Source organism: Lipophrys pholis, assembly GCF_963383615.2.
Source record: "Lipophrys pholis genome assembly, chromosome: 18".
Lineage (NCBI taxonomy): Eukaryota > Metazoa > Chordata > Actinopteri > Blenniiformes > Blenniidae > Lipophrys > Lipophrys pholis.
Genome location: NC_137646.1, coordinates 14153251 through 14173593, shown reverse-complemented (window position 1 = coordinate 14173593; position 20343 = coordinate 14153251). Strand labels below are relative to the sequence as shown.

Sequence of the window (20343 nt, the reverse complement as noted above, 5' to 3'; positions counted from 1 at the left end):
AGCTGCATGTATTTTGAAAATCAAACTCCTCACAGGATATCACCATACACACACACACACACACACACACACACACACACACACACACACACACACACACACACACACACACACACACACACACACACACACACACACACACACACACACACACACACACACACACACACACACGGAGGGAACTTTGACTTCTAGTGTGTTACTGCCACCTAGAGCTTCAGTTTGGAACAAATATGAAGTGGAGAAACCCATTTTTTTGTTTTTCATTGTAGTTGTTTCACAGGTTTTTTTTTTTTTTTTTACTTTTTTGAAATCATTTTTGAACATCTTACTAAACATTCAGGCATATGCTAGATAATCTTATGAACGTTGAGGACTTAAAGTGTTCTTTCTAAGAAGTTCAATACTTATAATTTCCTGATAAAACTACCTATCTTGAGCAGATGAATTATTTATTATCTATATTTCAGCAATATGACATTATCTTGCAAATGTTTAATCATCTGGCTTCATATTGATGTCTGTGGTTTAAGATAACGTTGTTTTATTTTAGACACTTACTGTTCATGTTAAGCTATCATAAATGAAGTACTTTGTATTCTGCTTTAGGCTATTATAAACAAAATACTTTATAAGTTATTATGAGTAAAAAAAACTTAAATATATGACTTCACTTGATTTCTTAGTTTAAACAGATTGCTTATGACAGGCACTTGGAACTTTTTGTTTTATTTATTTTATATAAGAAGGGGTGGTTTTCTTTAATTACACACATATGTTGTTTCTCTCTTCGTAAACTGTTCAATTTGAGAAGAAGAAGCTCTGACTCCAGAAGAGCACGCAGGCCATTATGAATGAGAAGTAGACCCGGTCACTTTGACATGACAGAACCTAATAGCTTGGACAGCCCTGTGTATGTATTTGACTTTAAGATAATCAGTCAAGGAATCACGTTCAGTATTTTGCTCCTGAATATGAGCACCGTGCAAGCGGAGCGAGGCTGATGTTACCTGGATCTACTTCGCCTGGATGCTCCTGTAGCGTAAAGATACTGCGGCATTTCGCTTTATACTCTATACGTCGCAGCGCATTTGGTCGTATCAGTCCGCCAGCAGAGGAAATGCTCCTAGACCAATCACATCTGTGTTTACACCATCACCTGTCAAACACACACCCTCTGCTAGATTTTCTCTCTGAAAGGTAAGATTTCTGCCTTTATTTCACCTCCGCGTTTTATCCCCGCGTCCAGGCAGCGGTGCGAATGAGAGCCGGGTCTCGGTTGAGGGGAGAAGCCGTGTGCGCCCGGTCGCGGGCTTGCAGCCGGGGATAGCGAGGTTAGCGCCCCCGGAGCTAACGGGCTGGAGCTGGTTATCTCTCCGCCTGCCTTGTTTTTTTTTTAGCCGATTATCACAAAGTCCTTGCGCCTAATCATCTCTGGCCGAGGTCGGCGCTCAGCGATGCCGGTTAGCTTAGCGGGGCGGGCCACCGGGGCGGCTGCGACCTGCGATGCTGGCCGAGGGTTAGCGGAGGTTCACGTAGCCGCCGCTCAGCTAACGGGAGCAGCCACACAAGGGGGTGAGGGTCTCCCTCACACCAGCCCCGATTAAAGACCTCCGAGAACCGGGCGAAGGGGAGGGAGGGAGATGGAGCCTTGCAGCTAGCGGCTCTGGATTAACGTCCCGTCTTTCTTACTCCCGTGCAGACAGCCCCACGGCGGTGGAACAGGTTGAGCCGCTGCCTGGAGCAAGGTGCTCTTTGTCTCAGTGCAGCTGGTGGCTTCCTCACATCCATCACCCACAACCAGGCTGATTTACCGACCGTCAAATGTACACGTTGTATTCGCTGCAACTAATCCTCCACGTGTTGTAATCATCAAATTACACAGTATTAAGATAATGCCTCGTTCAGTGTGAACGACGAGCCTATTAGCTGCTAAATTCAGTGCATGTATGAAAATAAACCAACTCATTAACTGATATTGTTTATTAATGTGATGTTTTTTTTTATGTTAGACTTTGGTTCAAATGGAGCTGTGGCTGTTTTCATTTGACTTATGACCACCTATTTCCATGATTCAAACTGTTTCATACAAATATCATCTTTTTAAGTCAAATATAAGGCTCGTAGTCTTATGCAAGACACAGACATTTCTCATGAAACACCTCTACCATCCATCTCCTGTACGGCTTTATCCTGTTCAGGGTCAGCCAATCCCAAATAACAATGTTCGAAGGCAGGATACAGCCTGGACAGGTCACCAGTCCATCACATGACAGAGACAGACAGACAGACAGACAACCACACACACACTCCAAGGGGCATTTTAGAGTCACTAATCACCCTCACATGCATGTTTCTGGACTGTGAGAGGAAACTCACATGCAAACTCCACCTTCTCATTGAGGAGAGATCACTAACTTCTGTTCCACCGTGAGGCCCAAGCTCCTATACACACCGTATTTAATTTGCTCTATAATAACAGTAGTAGCCTAACAGTTAAGGATGCATTAGTGTAACTGGGAATTTCAAAAGTTGGTAAACGTCCAACAAGCCAAACCCAATATAAAAACCTTGCTATTGTCATCACCCATACAGGAACAAGCATATATGAAATAATGCTTTTGATTTGAGTATTACAGACGGTTTCCTTCAGAAATTCTTATTCCCGGTCACCCATGAACGCACCATGATCTAACTGGCTGGTGCAGCTGCTTGGCCATAGTGCAACACACCTGCAATAGTGTCTATACAGCTGCTTTAAACAAATACACATACAAACAAAGGGATTTTTCCCTGTTTGTATGGATTGTAATGTTTGTATTGTTGTTGTTTTCACATTTAATAATACAGCAGTAGAATTCACTGTGATCGCCCACACCGCCCATTACATCGCAGAGTCCTACTACAAGACGCCTGCTGGTCTGTTCAGCTTGTATCCTCCTCAAGCAGTTAAATCCACTTTATTAATGTACATCTCTGTAGCTTGTTTTCTGTCACCACTGTGTAGCTCTTTCCTGAAGTTGTAATTAGTGAAATACACATCGAATCTTCTGAAATATCGACCTGTCGCATGTGGCATCTTTGGAAACTTTGGAATTTCCCAAAAAGTTGATTAATCTTTGACGTCCCATTTTCCCGTTTCCGTCTCATGTGGGTTAAGTTCAGACGAGTTGTAAGGAGAGTAGTGGGTTTCCTTTAGTTTCCCAGTATTTTTGAACATCCTCTGCCAGGTTTCCCGGGCCGTTAGCGCTTGCATCGTCTCACTGGAGGGATGATATTCACAGAGAAAGGGGGAGAAAGAAGGGAGGGAGAAGGAGGGCGAGTGAATCAGATCCAGACAGCATAAGGTGCAGTGCAGTGTGGGTGTTTACAGTATTAACCCAGCCTCCGTGCTGGAGAGCCGTTTTGATTTACTGTGTTCACTTTCAGCCTCTCTTCTTTTTCTTCTTGTTTTTTTTTCTTTCTTTCTTTCTCTCTCTCCTCTCCCCGGTGCATGCAGGAGCTGAAACACACACTCACACTGAAGCGTCTACGGTAGCCGCTAACTGGACGGACTCTCTGGCAATCGACCTTTTGCAGGTAATCCTGAGCTTTGCCTCCTCCACTGCAGGTCGCCTGGGCCTCTTCTGCTCCATCACGTCCTTGTCAGCCTTCACTTATTGTTGCCGTATCCGTTTTTTTATTATTTCCCAGCCGACTATAGCTCGCGCTCCCAGATTTCCATTTTTATCGGGGCAGGTACACTTTCTCGGCTTTTAGATGAGCGTTAGGTGGCGTCTCTACCAGCAGGAGTAGAATTTATACGCCGGTTCTGATTTGATTACACGCTGTGAGCACTGAGCAACATTTTGAAGAGAGATGGTCCTGCTGGAACATTTCGCAGATGTTAGATAATAACACGCAGTCACTGTTGTGCACAGCGGGAATCGTCACTCGGGAAGGAGATGGATTTATGTGTCTCGTGTACTCGTGTGGAAAAACATCTCGGATGTCTGAAAACTTCAAACAAACATGATCTGAAAAAGTTGTGATATCCAGAGACGGCGGAGACGCTAATTTGGAGCCGGACAACATAGAAGTCAAGAGTTTCTTTGTAAACCGCTCATTGGAGTCGCCAAGTGCTCGAAAATGTGCTCTTCTTCAGATTCAGCAGGTTCCTTTTATCCGATTGTCATGCCGGCAAGTTAAAAGGCATAAATGTGCAACGTTATCTGTAAATCACAAGACTGTCTGAGTGTACACAAAACAGCTCTTTCATGCAGTCAGTGGAGTAATTCATGGATCTGTGGGTTTTTTTTTTGTTTTTTTTTAACTCCCTCGTCTGACTCCTAAAGAAAAACTCCGTCGAAATGGAAGCGGATCCTGTGATTGTGTATCACAAGGAATGCGAGCATCAGTTGTTTTCAGTCCTGGATGACTTTCAGTGTTTGTGACTGAAGATAACCTCGTCCCTCAAGCGCTGCGGCGCCGAGGGTTTGTGGATTGTTAATTGGAGCATCCCAGGTGTCGGGTGCAGCTCTGGTGCGACCTGGCAATGCCGCCGAGGCAATGTGGTTCTTCGGGGGCTTGTTTGGAGCTTTCCTAGAGTAGTGCGTCAGGGATTTAGAAGAAGAAGCACGCGAGAGATGGGGTTTTGCAGTTGGATCATTTAGTTCGGGGGCATAAAACTCTTTTCTTTTTTTTTAACAAGAAGCCATAACAAAAGCATTCTTTAACATCGAGTTATGCTGCAGTTAGACTCTTTGATTATTGTTTATCAGCGTAAGCATTTCAGTAAAAATAAGTGAGTACATTATTAATTGCGCAATATGAAAGTACACTCTGAAATCCTCATCATGCATTCCTCCAGTTCATCTGATCATGTTAGTACTTTATTAAAATCACATTTCATGTGTCAAAAAACAAAACAAAAAATGCCTTTTTAAGATTTTTATTTTTATTTTTTTAAATAATACAATTTTTCTGTCCCAGTGGAATAGTGGAATAAGTCTTGAACCATGAGCTCAGTGGCAGTGTTGACCCCGGAGAGCTTTGCGGAGCATCGCAGCGGCCTCAAGGATCAGGAGATTCCAGGTAATCGTCTGCTCACACAACTCAATCGATGTGGAACGCCCGCCGCTACACACGGCGCCATTTTCGAGCGTCCGAGATGAGAGATGATTGTGGCGATATCGTTTGTCGGGCCTGTGGCGCCTCATGTGTAGAGTAGGTCACCTTAGGATGTAAGTTTTACATAAAAAGCTTTTTTTTTTTTTTTTGAATTTCAGGAGAAGTTAAGAATCTTGTCTGGACTAATTCCACCAAGTTTTGCTTTTACAGCCCTGAAGACTGTTTCTGTCTCTCCTCATTCCTCCAGTAGTAAAGTGCCTCCTTCCTAATATCAGCCATGCGGACAACTTTCAGAACTTTTTAGATGAAATCTTTAGTTTGATGTGTTGAATATTAACATCTTTTTGCTGTTCTTGGAGTTTGATCATGTTTTACTTTGTGGAATAACAATTTTGGCTCTCGCTCCGACTGAGGTTACCTGAAGGCGTCACGGTTTCCTCTTGTGTCACATTTAAGTAATTTTATTCATGGTTTTGACAAGGTTGCAGTTAATTATCAGCCCTTCTTATTTCTCATGCACGAGAAGGGACTCTGGAGTGAAAAAAGGAAAAAAAAAGTTGAAAACCAGCGTCACGATGCGAGTTTTCTCCGCGAGCTCACACAAATAAAGCTTTGCTGTCTCAACCCTTTTACTTTTCCATTGACTGGATATTTCTTCTGGAATTATCTAAATAAAATTACTATGGCTAAAAGCTTTTTTTTTTTCCAAGATAGCCTGAGCTTTGGTTGTCTGGCTCTTCTCTCAATATTACCTTAAATATATGGAAACAAAAGTTCCATTTAATCGCTTCCTTGTCTTTTTTGAATCTCCTCAACATATTAAACAGCCTCAGAGTTTTAGTTTTGCAAAGTATAACCATGTAAAATGTCGATCAGCGGTGACAGGAGGAGTGTAAGGGTTCTATTTAATTAGTTGTACATCCCTCTGATGTGTGTTTGACTTTCCTCCTTTGAGCACAAGACTTGCCGACTGATTTTAAGCCCCTGTGTTTTTTTTTTCTGTTTGCACTCTCACCCTGTGATGTGATAATCGTCTCCTCTCCAGGCTGCGTCCCCGAGGATGAGGCCTACATCCCCACCTATCTGGAGGCCTTCCCTCCGCTGCCGGAGAAGGGGGCACCGGGGGAGAAGGCCGGGGAGCCGGCGTCGGCTTGGGGAAGCAAGATCAGGCCCATCAAAGCTTCTGTCATCACCCAGGTCGGGAATCCACGAGAACGTCTGCAGACTCGAGCCCCCTCTGTCCTGACGCCCCCCACCTCCGTCCCCAGGTGTTCCACGTGCCCCTGGAGGAGCGGCGCTACAAGGACAACAGCCAGTTCGGGGAGGGCGAGGAGGCCAAGGTGTGCCTGGACATCATGCAGCGGACGGGAGCGCACATCGAGCTGTCCCTGGCCAAAGACCAGGGTCTGTCCATCATGGTCACCGGCAAACTGGACTCCGTCATGAAGGCTCGCAAGGAAATCGTGGCTCGCCTGCAGACGCAGGTAACCTCACGTCTGCATCTGTTTGACAAGCTTCCTTCATACTTCTTGGCTGTCGATTTGAATAATTCAGTTCGAAAGAAGTCAGTAATAATACAATCATCAGTTAATATTTCTGTTGCGCACTTGTTTATGGCAGAAGTTACTTTAAACTTCTGGAAATTGGAAAACACCAAGATTTACATCCTAATTTAAAAGCTAAATGGGAAAAAGCTGATTTAAATTTACTCTTTTTGTTTAAAAGAGTAAATTTAACTTTTAAGAGTAAAAGTCAAACTACCTGGTTACCAATTCTGACCATTTCTAGATGAGTAATTATTTTCCATTTTGAATCCTCCTACATGATAATAGTTTATCTAGATTCTGTATTTGTGAATGGTAAATTCCCACATCACCGTGACGCAACATCTTTGCAAAGCTTCCAGAAAAAAACTTGTGTTTTTATTTTAAAATGCGTAAGAGTTTTTCACTGTCAGACCGTGAACCTGCGTCCTCCTGCACAGAGAGGCTAAAGACTCGCCGCAGCCCCCATAATCCTATCTGCGCAGGCAGGTTGGCTCAGGACAAAAAGTTGAGCTGAATAATGACCGTCAGCTCCCAAGGGCGGCCTTTCTGCGCTTCTGCTGATTTCCACTTCAGTTGCCGCTCACCTGCTCAGCTGAGCTGTGCTTATTGATACGAAAGTGCAGCAAACACTTTGTCCTCGTCGCAAGGTCGAACTGCTTTTGGTTGAGTTTACCGACGGAAAACTATCAACTATCTATCAACCTGGACGAGCGCAAACCAACAGTAGGGATGTGAGACAGCGGAAGAGGGAGTTCGTGTACGTGACCAGATACTTTTAATGATCGGATTTGTTTACGTTAAAAAAAAAAAAAAAACCATGGTTGACATGTTTGTGTCAATACGTAATCAATCAGGTTTTCGTTTCATTAAACTTGAATGTTGTCGTCTCTACAGATGTGGGGTGGGAGGGGGTTCCAGATGTGGGGGGAAAATGGCTGAAGGCTCCAAAAAGCTGTGATCTGTTGAATATTCTGATCAGAGTTTCAGTGTGAGTGTAAATAGAGTCACGTCAATATGTTTAACGTCCTCCAAAAGCAAATATTATCGCGCCGCCGTCAATAAAAGGACATATGATCGTCATCGCCATGTGACTGAATCCAGAGATTTTTGTCCCGTTTTCACAATGAAACCGTCTGAATCCAACTGGCTTGCGTCCCTCCTCCACGCCAAGGCGTCCGCGACAGTCGCCATCCCCAAGGAGCACCACCGCTTCGTCATCGGTAAGAACGGCGAGAAGCTGCAGGAGCTGGAACTGAAGACCGCCACCAAGATCGCTATTCCACGTCCCGACGACCCCAGCGCAAACATCCGCATCACCGGCACCAAGGAGGGCATCGAGAAGGCTCGCCACGAGATCCTGCTGATCTCCGCCGAGCAGGTCAGTGTGCACTTATGACACTATTACAACGTGTGACGACTTTTTCCAAGTGAGTTCAAATTCTAATATCCGGCAGTTTCTCGATATTTAGTGTTTTCAGTGGTATTGAGAAACTCATTAGTGACACTTTGGTGAATCTTTGATTGAAGAATCGGACCGCAGAACTCCTGGGAGCCAAGAGTGTATTGAATTAGTGATGGATTCAAAAAGCTTTTTTTCTGCTTTCTTGTAGTCATTACGTATTGTACAATTCATAAACAGTCTGAGTTATATTTAGATTTGGATTTGATCTGTAGATATTATATCAGATTTAATTTGTGTGCAGTTTGTCAGGGTATAACGGTTCAGATTGCTTTGTGGTTTTGAGCCGCTGACTCATTCATTTCTAGTGTTTGACAAATAAAACTGTCTAGATATAAGTCGCTTTTAATTTAAACTTTCAATTCGACTTAGATTTGATCTAATTGTCACTTTTTTGACACTTCATGTGCCACTCTACACCACGACTTTAGACTAAACGACGACAACAAAGTAGATCTGTGTGGAAAAAGCCGTTTATTCCGCAACTGATGAGTCAATATTGAACTTCTTCTGGACACTTTAACTCGTCACCTCTTCACCCATGGCGTCATCGGGGAAAACAAAAGTAACATTTTCATGTTTGCGACTGCTCTCCTTCTTCCTGGCACTACTGCGCGCCCACTCGCCAGGACAAGCGTGCGGTGGAGCGCCTGCCTCTGGAGAAGGTCTTCCATCCTTTCATTGCCGGCGCCCACAACCGGCTGGTGCAGGAGTTGAGTCAGGAGACGGGCGCACGCATCAGCATCCCGCCGCCCAGCCTGCCGAAGGACGAGATCGTCATCACCGGAGAGAAGGAGGCCGTGGCGCTGGCGCTGAACCGTATACGAGCTATCTACGACGATAAGGTCAGTTGCTTGAGCGAAATGCAAAAAATCACATTTTATTTTGGTTCATTCAGATATTTTACAGTTTGTTTGGTTTTTTTTCGTTCACTCTTTAGACTGCCAGATGTTACCGTTACCCAGAATGACTTTCAGTGAGGAAGCAGGTTGGGGTTTAGATTCAGTGCACGACTGAGGAAACACAATGACTGTGTGGTCGTCTTGTTTCACCAGTGTTCATTCTGCTGCCTGGATTTTAAATCTCATCTGTAATGAGGGTGTTCGGGGAGGTTTGATGAGGAGCTCCACAGTGTGTGTGCATGTTTGAAAGAAACTCCATGAGATGGTGGAAACATGGAGAGGAAGTGTGTGTTTGTGTGCCAGATGAGCCCCGGTGATAGGCAGGCCAGAGATAATGCGGAGAGAAAATTGGATTTCACCAGAGAATAACAGGATGAGAATGCTAATGTCATTTAGTGCATATGCATGAGAGGCAGAAACAAATAGATTTTCTCTTTCGCCTTCTTGCTTTCAACCGCCGTCAGTCACTCCTCCCTCCGTCCCCGCTCACCTCTTGCCCCCAGATTTTCTGTCGTCTTTCTGTCACTCACTCCTCCGTTTCCTTGCATTCACGCCAGCTTCCATCTCCGTCTCTTCCCTGCTTCCCGCCTTTCATCCCTCTCTCTGTCTCCTGTTGTGTTCCCGTCCATCCTTCACCCCGCTCCTCAATTTTTTCCTCCCCTCCCTCCCGCTGCCACCTCCTCTCAACGCCGCTGCCTTTCACTTCTGATCCTGTCCTCTTGCGCCCTGCAGAAGAGGAAGACCACGACCATCTCGGTGGAGGTGAAGAAGTCTCAGCATAAGTACATCATCGGGCCGAAGGGCAACACCCTGCAGGAGATTCTGGAGGCGACGGGCGTCTCGGTGGAGATGCCTCCCCTGGACAGCGGCTCGGAAACCATCATCCTGAGGGGGGAGCCCGACAAACTGGGACCAGCACTCACACAGGTCTATGCCAAGGTGAGGAGACGAAACTGGGGGAGAAAAGTCTCATGAAACATGTAGAAATGGTCGATTTTTATTGCCTTCAGAAGCTCAGATAAACAAAGAACTCCACCGATTCACATTTTATTTTCTATCTGGTTATTTTTCTCGCTTTTATTTCGAGTTATGAGCTCTCCAAATACACCCACTTGTAAATGTCAACAGCGGGTGTTATTCTTTATAATCTGCAGGTTGTCACTTAGTTTGTAAGCAGGTATGTTGGTAAATGTAAATGTCACATCAGCTGAGATGAATGGAAAGTCTAGGAAAACCTACACAGGTTTTTTTCTTTTGTATATTTTGTTGTTTTATATTTCGTTGCGGTAAAACTCAAGAAAACAACAAACTTGTTACCACAAGCAGGTATTGGCATCGTTGGGTATATAAAGTTTGTGAATGAAAACATTGTTTTGACTCAAAATAATCCCTTTCCACAGGCTAAGAGTGTGATGGTGGTGGAGGTGACTGCTCCGGCCTGGCTGCATCGCTTCATTATCGGAAAGAAAGGGCAGAACATCGGGCGGATCACACAGCAGCTACCGCGGGTAAAGAGAGCAAGACGGAGGAAGGGGGTCGTGACCCCACATCCTCCACCCATAATAACACAAAAAACTTTTGTACTGGGGCTTTAGCATCTTGTAAAACCACAAAAGTGAAAATAGAATAAGGGAAAGTTTAACTTTGACATTCACTAAGTGAACTGTGACAGTGTGGAGAATAATCACAGGGTGGGGCAGCAGCGGAGGTTCTTTAACTGGACCGTCTTTATTCATGTGTGCAGGTTCACATAGAGTTTACGGACGGCGAGGAGCGCATCAGTCTGGAGGGGCCGACCGAGGAGGTGGAGCAGGCTCAGGCCCAGATACAGGAGATCATCAAGGACCTGGTCAGTATGAGGTTATTGGCAGGAATCTGGAGACACAAAACAGAACGCAAGAGTCACAAATCAACAACACAATGCGCTGCCTTGTATGAAGTATAGAGCAGGAACTGATATCAGCAGCCGACCCCACCGTTAGTCCTATTACTGTGTCCTGGCCAGGGAGGGGGCTGGGCCCCTCGAGCCACGCCAGGCAAAAAAAAGAAGAAAAACAAAAGGTGCTGTTCCCTCCCTCCCTTTTAATATGTTTCCCGATACCTGACGGGCAACATTCCCAAACCCTAAGGTGCTGTGTGGTGCACTAAAATTGGGTGCATGGATGGGCAAGGTGGGGTCCCAGCAGAGGGCGACAGGGGTGTGGAGCTTGGGGGTGTGTATGAAGTGTGTGTGGGGTGATTGTGGTGTGGTTTAAGAGGCGTTGCAAGTGTGGGTCCAGCCTGCCTGGCCAGGGAACAACAGGGCCAAGGAGGTGTAGCCAATTGTTCCCCAGCAAGGTGTGCAGCCGGGGTGCCAAGGGCCCAGAAGGGCCCCCGGGAAGACCGACCACCCCCCACCCCAAACCCGACAAAGGCCGCGACGGCGAGCCCAGATCCACAGGGCCAGCCAACACCCGATAACCGGTCCGCAGGGATGGCCCAGGATCCTAGCCGCCCCCACGCATCGAGGAGAGCCCCAGGCCCCCCAAGGGAAGCGGGAAAGGGGAGGAAGGTGAGGGCAACGGGGGGGCGGGAGGGAGGAGGAGAGGGTGAGAGAAGGAGTTAGAGGGGCAGGAAAGCTGCCCCACCACCCCGACACCCTCTGGGGAGACCCAGAGACCCCATGTGAGAGCAACCCCCCCCGAGGCCCCGCCCCCGTGACAAGACCCAGCAGCCCCACGGACGCAGAGACGAAGGACCCCAGCCCCGCAACCCGAGAAGGCAACCGGCCCAACGAACCCCACCAAACCACAGACCAGCCCCCCAGGAAGGAGGAAGTAAGAAGAAGAAAAGAAAAAGAAAAGACACCGTCAAGACAATATCAGACTCGCTGGATGGGTGACACAAATGATTCCTCACATTATTTTGGAGTAGATATATTTGATGAGAAGTATAAATGCTTCACTTTATCTCCTCTTTTCCTGTCCTACCCGCGTACATGTACATGTGCCCACATACACAGATCCCAAACCCATGCATACATATACACATGTACATGTCCATACACACTGCAGTATAATATTATAGGTTTGATTTAATTATTTATTATTGTTGCAATATGGCATACACTAACAGACAAATAATATTTTGATTAATATTTAAAGCCTTAAGTAAAGGTGAACATTTCTCTGTGAAGTCTTTCAGTCGCTGTGTTTTAGTAGCAGTTATTCTTTCCAGTGAAATGGATTATAAGATTCTGCCCCTGGTTGAGGTTAAGAGCTTAAGGATTGTTCTCTTAGCGATGGTGAGAGCTATAAGTAGTGGATGTGCCAAGTTGTTTGTGACAAAATGTCCTACACAAAGGAGATCAGCGTCCGTCGCCATGGAGACGCTGACATCAGAAGAGAGGCGGGCACACAAAACTTCCTCTGGAATTTTCCAGTTCACGTTAAAATCTTTGTCCTAAGGCATTTTGGTAGCCACAATATTTTCTCTCTGAGAGAAACTTATGAGGAGAGAAAAGGAGAGACAGATTTTTCTGCTGGTCAACTTCAGCATCGCTGTTGTGTAAAAAAAAAAAAAAAAAAAATCAATGACTAAACCGTCTTCCACCTCCGTCTCTCCCTCGCCGTGCAGCTGGTGAGGATGGACTACACTGAAGTCATCATAGATCAGCGCTTCCACCGACACCTCATTGGAAAGAACGGAGCCAACAGTGAGTAGACGTCTACGTTCTACATTCATTTTCTCTTCCATTTGTCCCTTTTTCACATTTCTGACGCCCAACCTTCGATCTGGATCAATCGGACTAAATATAGAAATTGAAATCTGGCGTTGAACTCCTTTATTCTCCTCGTCCTCACAAGCAAATACAAAAACTGCAGTTAAAAGACAAAAGTTATTGGGGAAAAATAAACTAGTTTAAACAAATATAAATGATTTTATTTCAAAAACCATTTCCTCTTGCAGTTCTGCAGGTTTATTTTATTCCTCTTTTCTGCATTCGCCACTTAAAATGTGAAATAGCCACTTATCATTAGATGAAATGATTTCTGAGGTGCAAACATGTTAAGTGATTTTATATATGTATATCAAACACTCACCACAGGATTTAATGACCCTTCTGCCGGAAGGTTGTCAATAATGAAGAAGAGCAGAATATCTGAAGACGACTGGCCTCCGGGCTCCAGCATTTTGAATAATGTCTGGCTGTAATAATGCCTCTATTCCGCCGGAGTGATGAATAACCTAATTAAGTTTTTTTTTTTTCTTTCTTTCTTTCTTCCAAAGCCGGATTTAAGGTCCAGACATCAGTGGGAGCCAGACACATTTAAAAAAAACAAAACATGCTTTTGTGATTAACTTAGCGAGGTTACTTTATGCCAGTGTCTTCCTTTGTGTTCAGTCTCGCACAAAACATGTATAAAATATTAATTCATTTGATCTGCGACAATATGAAGTGGAAATAAAGTGGTATTTTTATTAAAGTTTGGCTTTAAATTGACTTTAAATGTAACTTTATATGATGGTTTGTTTGATTTGAAAATCCCAGTCACATGCTGCAGGTGTTTGAGCCTCCAAATCCTTTAAGATGGAAGAATAAACTCCCCCTTTGCTTCTTTTTCTCGCCTCCGCCTCCACCCCGCAGTCAACCGGATCAAGGAGCAGTACAAGGTGTCGGTTCGAATCCCCCAGGACTCTGAGCGAAGCGGCCTGGTGCGGATCGAAGGCGACCCCAAAGGAGTGCAGCTGGCTCGCAGAGAGCTCATCGAGATGGTCCAGAGGATGGTGAGGGTCTCGTCCACGCTGGTTTTCTTGAATCGTCCGTGGTTTTGGGTCACAAGTGTCTCTGTGAATTCCAGGAAAACGAGAGAACCAAAGACCTGATTGTGGAGCAGAAGTTCCATCGGACAATCATCGGGCAGAAAGGAGAGAAGATCAAGGAAGTCCGAGACAAGTTTCCTGAGGTGAACATTCGTGTTCATCTTACTTTGTCATCAATAATTAGGTTTGACTGTCTTCTAATCCAATAAAATGACGTTTGGTCTTGATTCCCCAGGTCATTATCAATTTCCCCGACCCGTCGCAGAAAAGTGACATCGTCCAGCTGAGAGGACCGAAGAACGAGGTGGAGAAATGTGCAAAGTTCCTCCAGAAAATCATCGCAGACCTGGTATGAATTAAAAAAAACAAAAAAACAAGACCTTCTACTTTGTCTTGTCTTTGTCTGTTTCTGTCCCTCCGTCTTTGTCCTCACTGCCACTTTCTGTCTTCTGTAGATTGAGAACAGCTTCTCGCTCTCCGTTCCCATCTTCAAGCAGTTCCACAAGAACATCATTGGGAAGGGCGGCGCGAACATCAAAAAGGTGCGACTGAGCTTTTGCTGGAGACGATTGTAGCTTTGACGTAATATTCTGGTTCTATCTATTTTCTTTGTCGAGCATCGAGCTGAAAAATACTCTGCGCTGCGCCTTTAAGACAAGAAAATGACGGTAAACGTTTGCGCCGTCAGATCCGCGAGGAGACCAACACTAAGATCGACCTGCCCACAGAGAACAGCAACTCTGAGATGATCGTCATCACGGGCAAGAAGAGCAACTGTGAAGCGGCCAGAGATCGAATCCTCACCATCCAGAGAGAACTGGTGAGACACACACACACACGTCCACACTTATTTAAGACAGAAGGTTAAAGTATGGCGGACTGAACATGCCAGAGTAAAATAAATAAATACAGCATTAAATAATTACTTAAATATACCATGGGTTTAGAGTTTAGCGTTAGCCCCGCCCACTGATTTTGACGAGCAAGTTTGACAGATGAAATCGATTCGACCATGAAATAATTCATGAGATCGTAAAATATTTATAGGTGTCTTTTGTTTTTGCTGTTGTTTTTTTACATAAGATAAATTGGTATTATAATGAACTAATGATTCATATTTATCATTAATTCCGATTTCAATTGATGACACATTTAAGTCATTATGTAATGATGTATTTATTCATTTAATTTGGGAACGTTTAGTCCCCAACAAAAACGGAGCCGTCTATCATTAAAGTGTTATTTATTTATTTACTCATTTATTTATTTACTTATTAATATCCTCCCGTAATGATTTGAAACCTGATTTAGATGCTTTTATCGAGTTGACAGTCGAGTTTTGCAGGTTTTCCACCGCACTGTACGATAAAGACCTGAGGTGAGTTTACATATCTCAAACATGGTGTCACTTCCTGTCTGCAGGCCAACATCAAGGAGACGGAGGTCACCATCCCGGCCAAGCTGCACAACTCTCTGATCGGCTCCAAAGGCTGCCTGGTGCGCTCCATCATGGAGGACTGTGGCGGCGTCCACATCCACTTCCCTTCCGAGGGCTCCGGCTCGGACAAGGTGACCATCAGAGGACCGGCCGGCGAGGTGGAGAAGGCCAAGAAACAGCTGCTGCAGCTGGCTGAGGAGAAGGTATTGATGCAGGGAGAAATGACCGCCAAGAAACAAAATGTACTCGCATCCTTGTCCTCAAGCAAAACGTCTCCGTCGTTCCTTCCTGCGCTTTCCAGCAAGTCAACAATTTCACTGCTGAGCTGCAGGCGAAACCGGAGTATCACAAGTTCCTGATCGGCCGGGGCGGCGCCAATATCCGCCGCGTGCGCGACCGGACGGGGGCCCGCATCATCTTCCCGTCACCCGACGACACGGAGCAGGAACTGATAACCATCGTAGGGAAGGAGGAAGCCGTCCGTCAGGCTCAGAAGGAGCTGGAGAGTCTGGTCAAAAACCTGGTAACACCCTCATTTATTCAGCTACTTTTACCCCCGATCTTCCCCTCTGACCTTTAACCCCCCCGACTCCGTTCCTTCCGCTTCGTTTTTCCAGGACGACGTGGTGGAGGACAGCATGGAGGTGGACGTTCGCCACCACCGCCACTTCGTGTGCCGGCGAGGCCAGGTGCTGCGGGAGCTGGCGGAGGAGTACGGCGGCGTGGCCGTGAGCTTCCCTCGGACCGGAGCAAACAGCCAGCGTGTCACTCTGAAAGGAGCCAAGGACTGCGTGGACGCCGCCAAGAAACGCATCCAGGAGATCATCGAGGATCTGGTGGGAAACGGGAAAATACTTCTGACCCTCAGAGAGAAACCACGTCGGTTTGAATCCATATTTGTGTTCAGGTCAAAGCTCAGTGATTAATAATGCAACCATGAAGAGTCGTTGCCAGAAGATGCACCATGATTTCAATATGAAAGGAGAAGAGCGCCTCCCGAAGGGCAGGATGTTGTTTTGAAAGAACATTAGAGACACAAACTTCTTCCTGCTCGGTTGCGGGTCGTCTCGTAGTTTCTCTTGTTGTCCATCAGTGTAAACTCTGAACTCTTTGCTCTCAGCGGAGGTCAAAGTGTTTGTGTGTGACATACTAATCAAGCACAATTCGCCCGCTCACACGTGGTGTTGTTTGTCTTTTCTCCCCGCAGGAGTCCCAGGTGAGCGTGGAGGTGGCCATCCCCCAGCGCTACCACCGCGCCATCATGGGGCCGAAAGGCTGCCGCATCCAGCACATCACCCGGGAGAACGAGGTCCAAATCAAGTTCCCCGAGAGAGACGACAGCGCTGCAGGTCACACACACACACACACACACACATTACGAAGCCAGTTCAGCAGGTTCCACCGCCACCCACGGCCTTTAGTTGTGCTGATGTGATGGAGATACTTTGCATCCATCAGTGTTTCTGTGTTAAAACTCACAGGTCAGGAGGCTTCGCCGCAGGAGAACGGCGACGTGAGCCTGGACACCGAGTTCGTACCCCGCAAATGTGACATCATCTCCATCTCTGGGCGAGCGGAGAAGTGTGAACTGGCGAAAGCCGCCCTGCTGGTAAAGCACCGATTTAGTCACGACATAGTCTGACATCTATCCATACTCTCAATACACACTTCTTACCCCGGCGGCTCCGCCCCCAGGCGCTGGTGCCCATTACGGAGGACGTCGAGGTGTCGTACGAGCTGCATCGCTACATCATCGGGCAGAAGGGCAGCGGCATCAGGAAGATGATGGAGGAGTACGAGGTGAGCCGGCGCTCTGACGCCATCTCCTGGACAAGTGGCAGTTCATCAGTTCTGTAAAAGTCCAGGTTGAACGAGGGAGTTTGTATTTCTTTCTTTCTTTATTTATTTGTGTGTCTTGCAGGTGAACATCTGGGTGCCGCAGCCCGAGAAGCAGCTGGACGTGATCAAGGTGACGGGCCTGGTGGCCAACGTGGAGCGGGCGAAGCAGGGTCTGCTGGAGAGGGTGAAGGAGCTGCAGGCCGAGCAGGAGGACAGGGTACCAACACGCCGTCTCCCGTCGGCTACGTCTTCACAGCTAAGAAGAATTCCGATTCAGCCAGACCATAACCAGAGATCTCCGTCTGCTCTCAGGCTCTGCGCAGCTTCAAGGTCACGATGTCCGTAGATCCAAAGTTTCATCCCAAGATTATTGGCCGCAAGGGAGCGGTCATCTCCCAGATCAGGAAAGACCACGACGTCAGCATCCAGTTCCCCGACAAAGGAGACGAGCAGCAGGTGTGATGCAAACCCTCGGTTATTTATTTATTTAGTTATTTAGTTATTTAATGACGTAGCTGGTCTCAACTGGTCCTCTCCTCCGCCCTGCAGGACCTGATCGTGATCTCCGGGTACGAGCGTAACGTGGAGGAGGCGCGCCAGGCCATCCAGCAGCTGGTGGCCGAGCTGCAGGAGATGGTGAGCCAAGACGTCCACCTGGACCCGCGGACCCACGCCCGCATCATCGGCGCCCGCGGGAAAGCCATCCGCAAGCTGATGGAGGAGTTTAAGGTCAGGCGGGGGGGAAAACGTTTGGATTTGTCGCCCCTAAAGATGAACGCCAGCGCGCGTTGACCTTTTGACCTGAACGCTCTGATGCGCTCACACAGGTGGACATCAGGTTTCCTCAGCCCGGCTCCGACGAGCCCGACAAGGTCACGGTGACGGGTCTTCCCGAGACCGTCGACAACGCCATCGATCACCTGCTCAACCTGGAAGAGGAATACGTGAGTTCGTCGGCATGCCGACACGTCAGAGGATCACATGTCTGGTCGATCGGCGAGGCTGGAATCAGACCGAGGTTCTCCTCTTCTTCTCTCTCCCAGATGCTCAGCGTGACCGAGACGGAAACTCTGGCGGCGTACATGAAGCCGCCGTCTCGCTACAGCGGGGGAGGGGGAGCGGGGGGGCTGGATGACAGCAGCGGGGGGCCGGCCAAGGGCTTCGTGGTGCGGGACGCCCCCTGGAACGCGGCAGGGAACAAGGTGGGGACATACATTTCTGTATGAAGCAGAGTCCCTGACGGGTTGCTCATGACTTTGGATTGTGAATTTCATTATTTATTCTTTAGCTCTTTGTTCCTTTAACAAGTTATTGTTATTTCTTAAATAGATGATAGAGATCTGAGTCCAATATCTTCTTCATCTCCTTCAGCTGAGCCAAAACGACCTCCACCCGTTTCGCTCCATTAACACGTTTGGTGGCTTCGTCCCTTTCTCCTCCTCAGGCTCCCGACATGAGCAGCGCCGAGGATTTCCCCACCTTCGGGACGGGCGTGGCCCCGAAGCAGACGTCGGCCTGGGGCCCCAAGAAGTTCTGAAGCTCCTCGTCCGCAGACGAAAAGACAAAAAGACTTGTGTAAAGTAGATGACGCGGTGGCGAGGACGAGGGTTTGACGCACTGACGACTTTGCGAGTTTTTCCCACCTCCACCGGGCGGAGGGGTTTTGTCTTCTCCATCGGAGGTTCGCTTCGACTGTGAGAGGCGGAATCTTGAAAAAAAAAAAAGAAGAAGAAGAAAAACAAAAGGATGAGTCTGAAACGATGCAAACTCATCGGTGTGTCAGACGCTTCTTCCCGCCGCCGTGAGAGATCAAACCAATCTCTAATCAAATTGCTGCTCGCCTTCCTCCTCGTCCTCCCTCTAGTGACCTCCCTGTCGTCTCTCTGTAAACTCTTCTCCCACAACCAGCCACAATGAATTATGGGAGAGTTACCCCCCCCCCCCCACCCCCCCGCCCCCCACCCGTAGTACCTCCACCTCCTCCTTCCTCTGAGAGAAGAAAAAAACCCACAAAAAACCAGAACGTTGAGTGCTCTCTTCATAGTCTCTGCTCCGCCTCTCGGTTGCACCGCCGCCGCTCGTCTCGCCGAAACGTTTTCATTTCGTTTTGTTTTTTCCCGCTAAAACGTTCCACCTCGCCGCAGTCCGGTCGAAAAGTTTCAACAAAACAAAACAAAACAAAACAAACAAAAAAAACAACAACTTCAGAGTGTGGCGAGTCAAGAGAGCGCCTGTGACGTGGACGCGCTCGTGAAAGCTGAAACTTTGGATTTCTTAAGACGGAGGAAGAAGCCTTTGTTTTCTAGGGCAGGAAGAAGTTTGTAAACAAAAAAACAAGAAGAAGAAAAAACAACAACATCTTTTAAGGTTGTTTTCCTGTGGTTTTTACAAGGAGGTGTCTGATTGGCTCATGTGGTGCAGCGGGTGAGGCGATGAGCTGTGTGTGTGTGTGTGTGTGTGTGTGTGTGTGTGTGTGTGTGTGTGTGTGTGTGTGTGTGTGTGTGTGTGTGTGTGTGTGTGTGTGTGTGTGTGTGTGTGTGTGTCGGTGGGTTCAGGAGAGGATTTCACCCACAAATGTTTGTCGATCCCTCTTTTCTTCTTTTTTCTTTATTTAATTTATTTCCAAACTGGAAGCAAAAGAAGAAGTGATGTGAAACTTGTTTGTAACGAAGGTCGTTCTGTCGTTTTATTTATTCCAAAAGGAGCCATTTCATTTCAACTACTGTGACCGTACGTTTTTATAAAAGCACTCACTGTAGCTTGCAACCTTGCGTTCTTGGAGTGAATGTTTGTTTGTTCGGGGAGGAAAACATGTCAACGGTTGTTATTGTCCAAGTGTACAAAGAACTTTTTTCGCTATTTTTTTAAACTGTGTGGGATTTATTTTATTCTTTTTTCTTTCTTTTTTTTTTCCCCCCCCGTTTGTTCTCGTTGGTTTCTGGCACATTTGAGCGACTGCGTGTGTGTGAGTGGAAATTAAGATGTATATTTGAATGAAGCTGAACCAAACTTTTACACGGTCTTTGTCCATTTTGTCTTTCTTGATTTGAGGTTTGTCTGTTTTTTTCGTTCCCTTCCATAGCAGATCTTAGCTCCTCAGTGTGGGGAGGATGAGCCGCCCAATGACGAATTTATAATTTTTGGCGTAATATTAGCAACCCGATCTCACGTTTTTTTTTCCTTCTCTCGCTCCTCTGGAGCTCTCTGGCGCCCCCCAGTGGCGGCCGGCCTCACGCTTTGAAAGCT

At 46.8% G+C, this 20343-nt stretch overlaps 1 protein-coding gene across 1 annotated transcript; it reads left to right on the top strand.

Annotated features, from left to right (window-relative positions):
• Positions 1-1110: 1110 nt before the first annotated feature.
• On the top strand, positions 1111-20110 carry hdlbpb (high density lipoprotein binding protein b). Its single transcript, XM_080486072.1, has 28 exons — positions 1111-1200; positions 3500-3579; positions 4972-5073; positions 6155-6306; positions 6378-6593; positions 7828-8034; positions 8745-8960; positions 9750-9956; positions 10418-10525; positions 10762-10866; positions 12633-12711; positions 13645-13784; positions 13859-13963; positions 14056-14169; positions 14276-14362; positions 14509-14640; positions 15243-15461; positions 15560-15781; positions 15876-16094; positions 16466-16607; positions 16740-16867; positions 16954-17058; positions 17180-17314; positions 17410-17553; positions 17647-17826; positions 17925-18041; positions 18141-18299; positions 18542-20110. Exons 3-28 carry the CDS (start codon positions 4998-5000, stop codon positions 18632-18634), a joined length of 3807 nt encoding a protein of 1268 aa, XP_080342198.1. The 5' UTR covers positions 1111-1200; positions 3500-3579; positions 4972-4997; the 3' UTR covers positions 18635-20110.
• Positions 20111-20343: the final 233 nt, after the last annotated feature.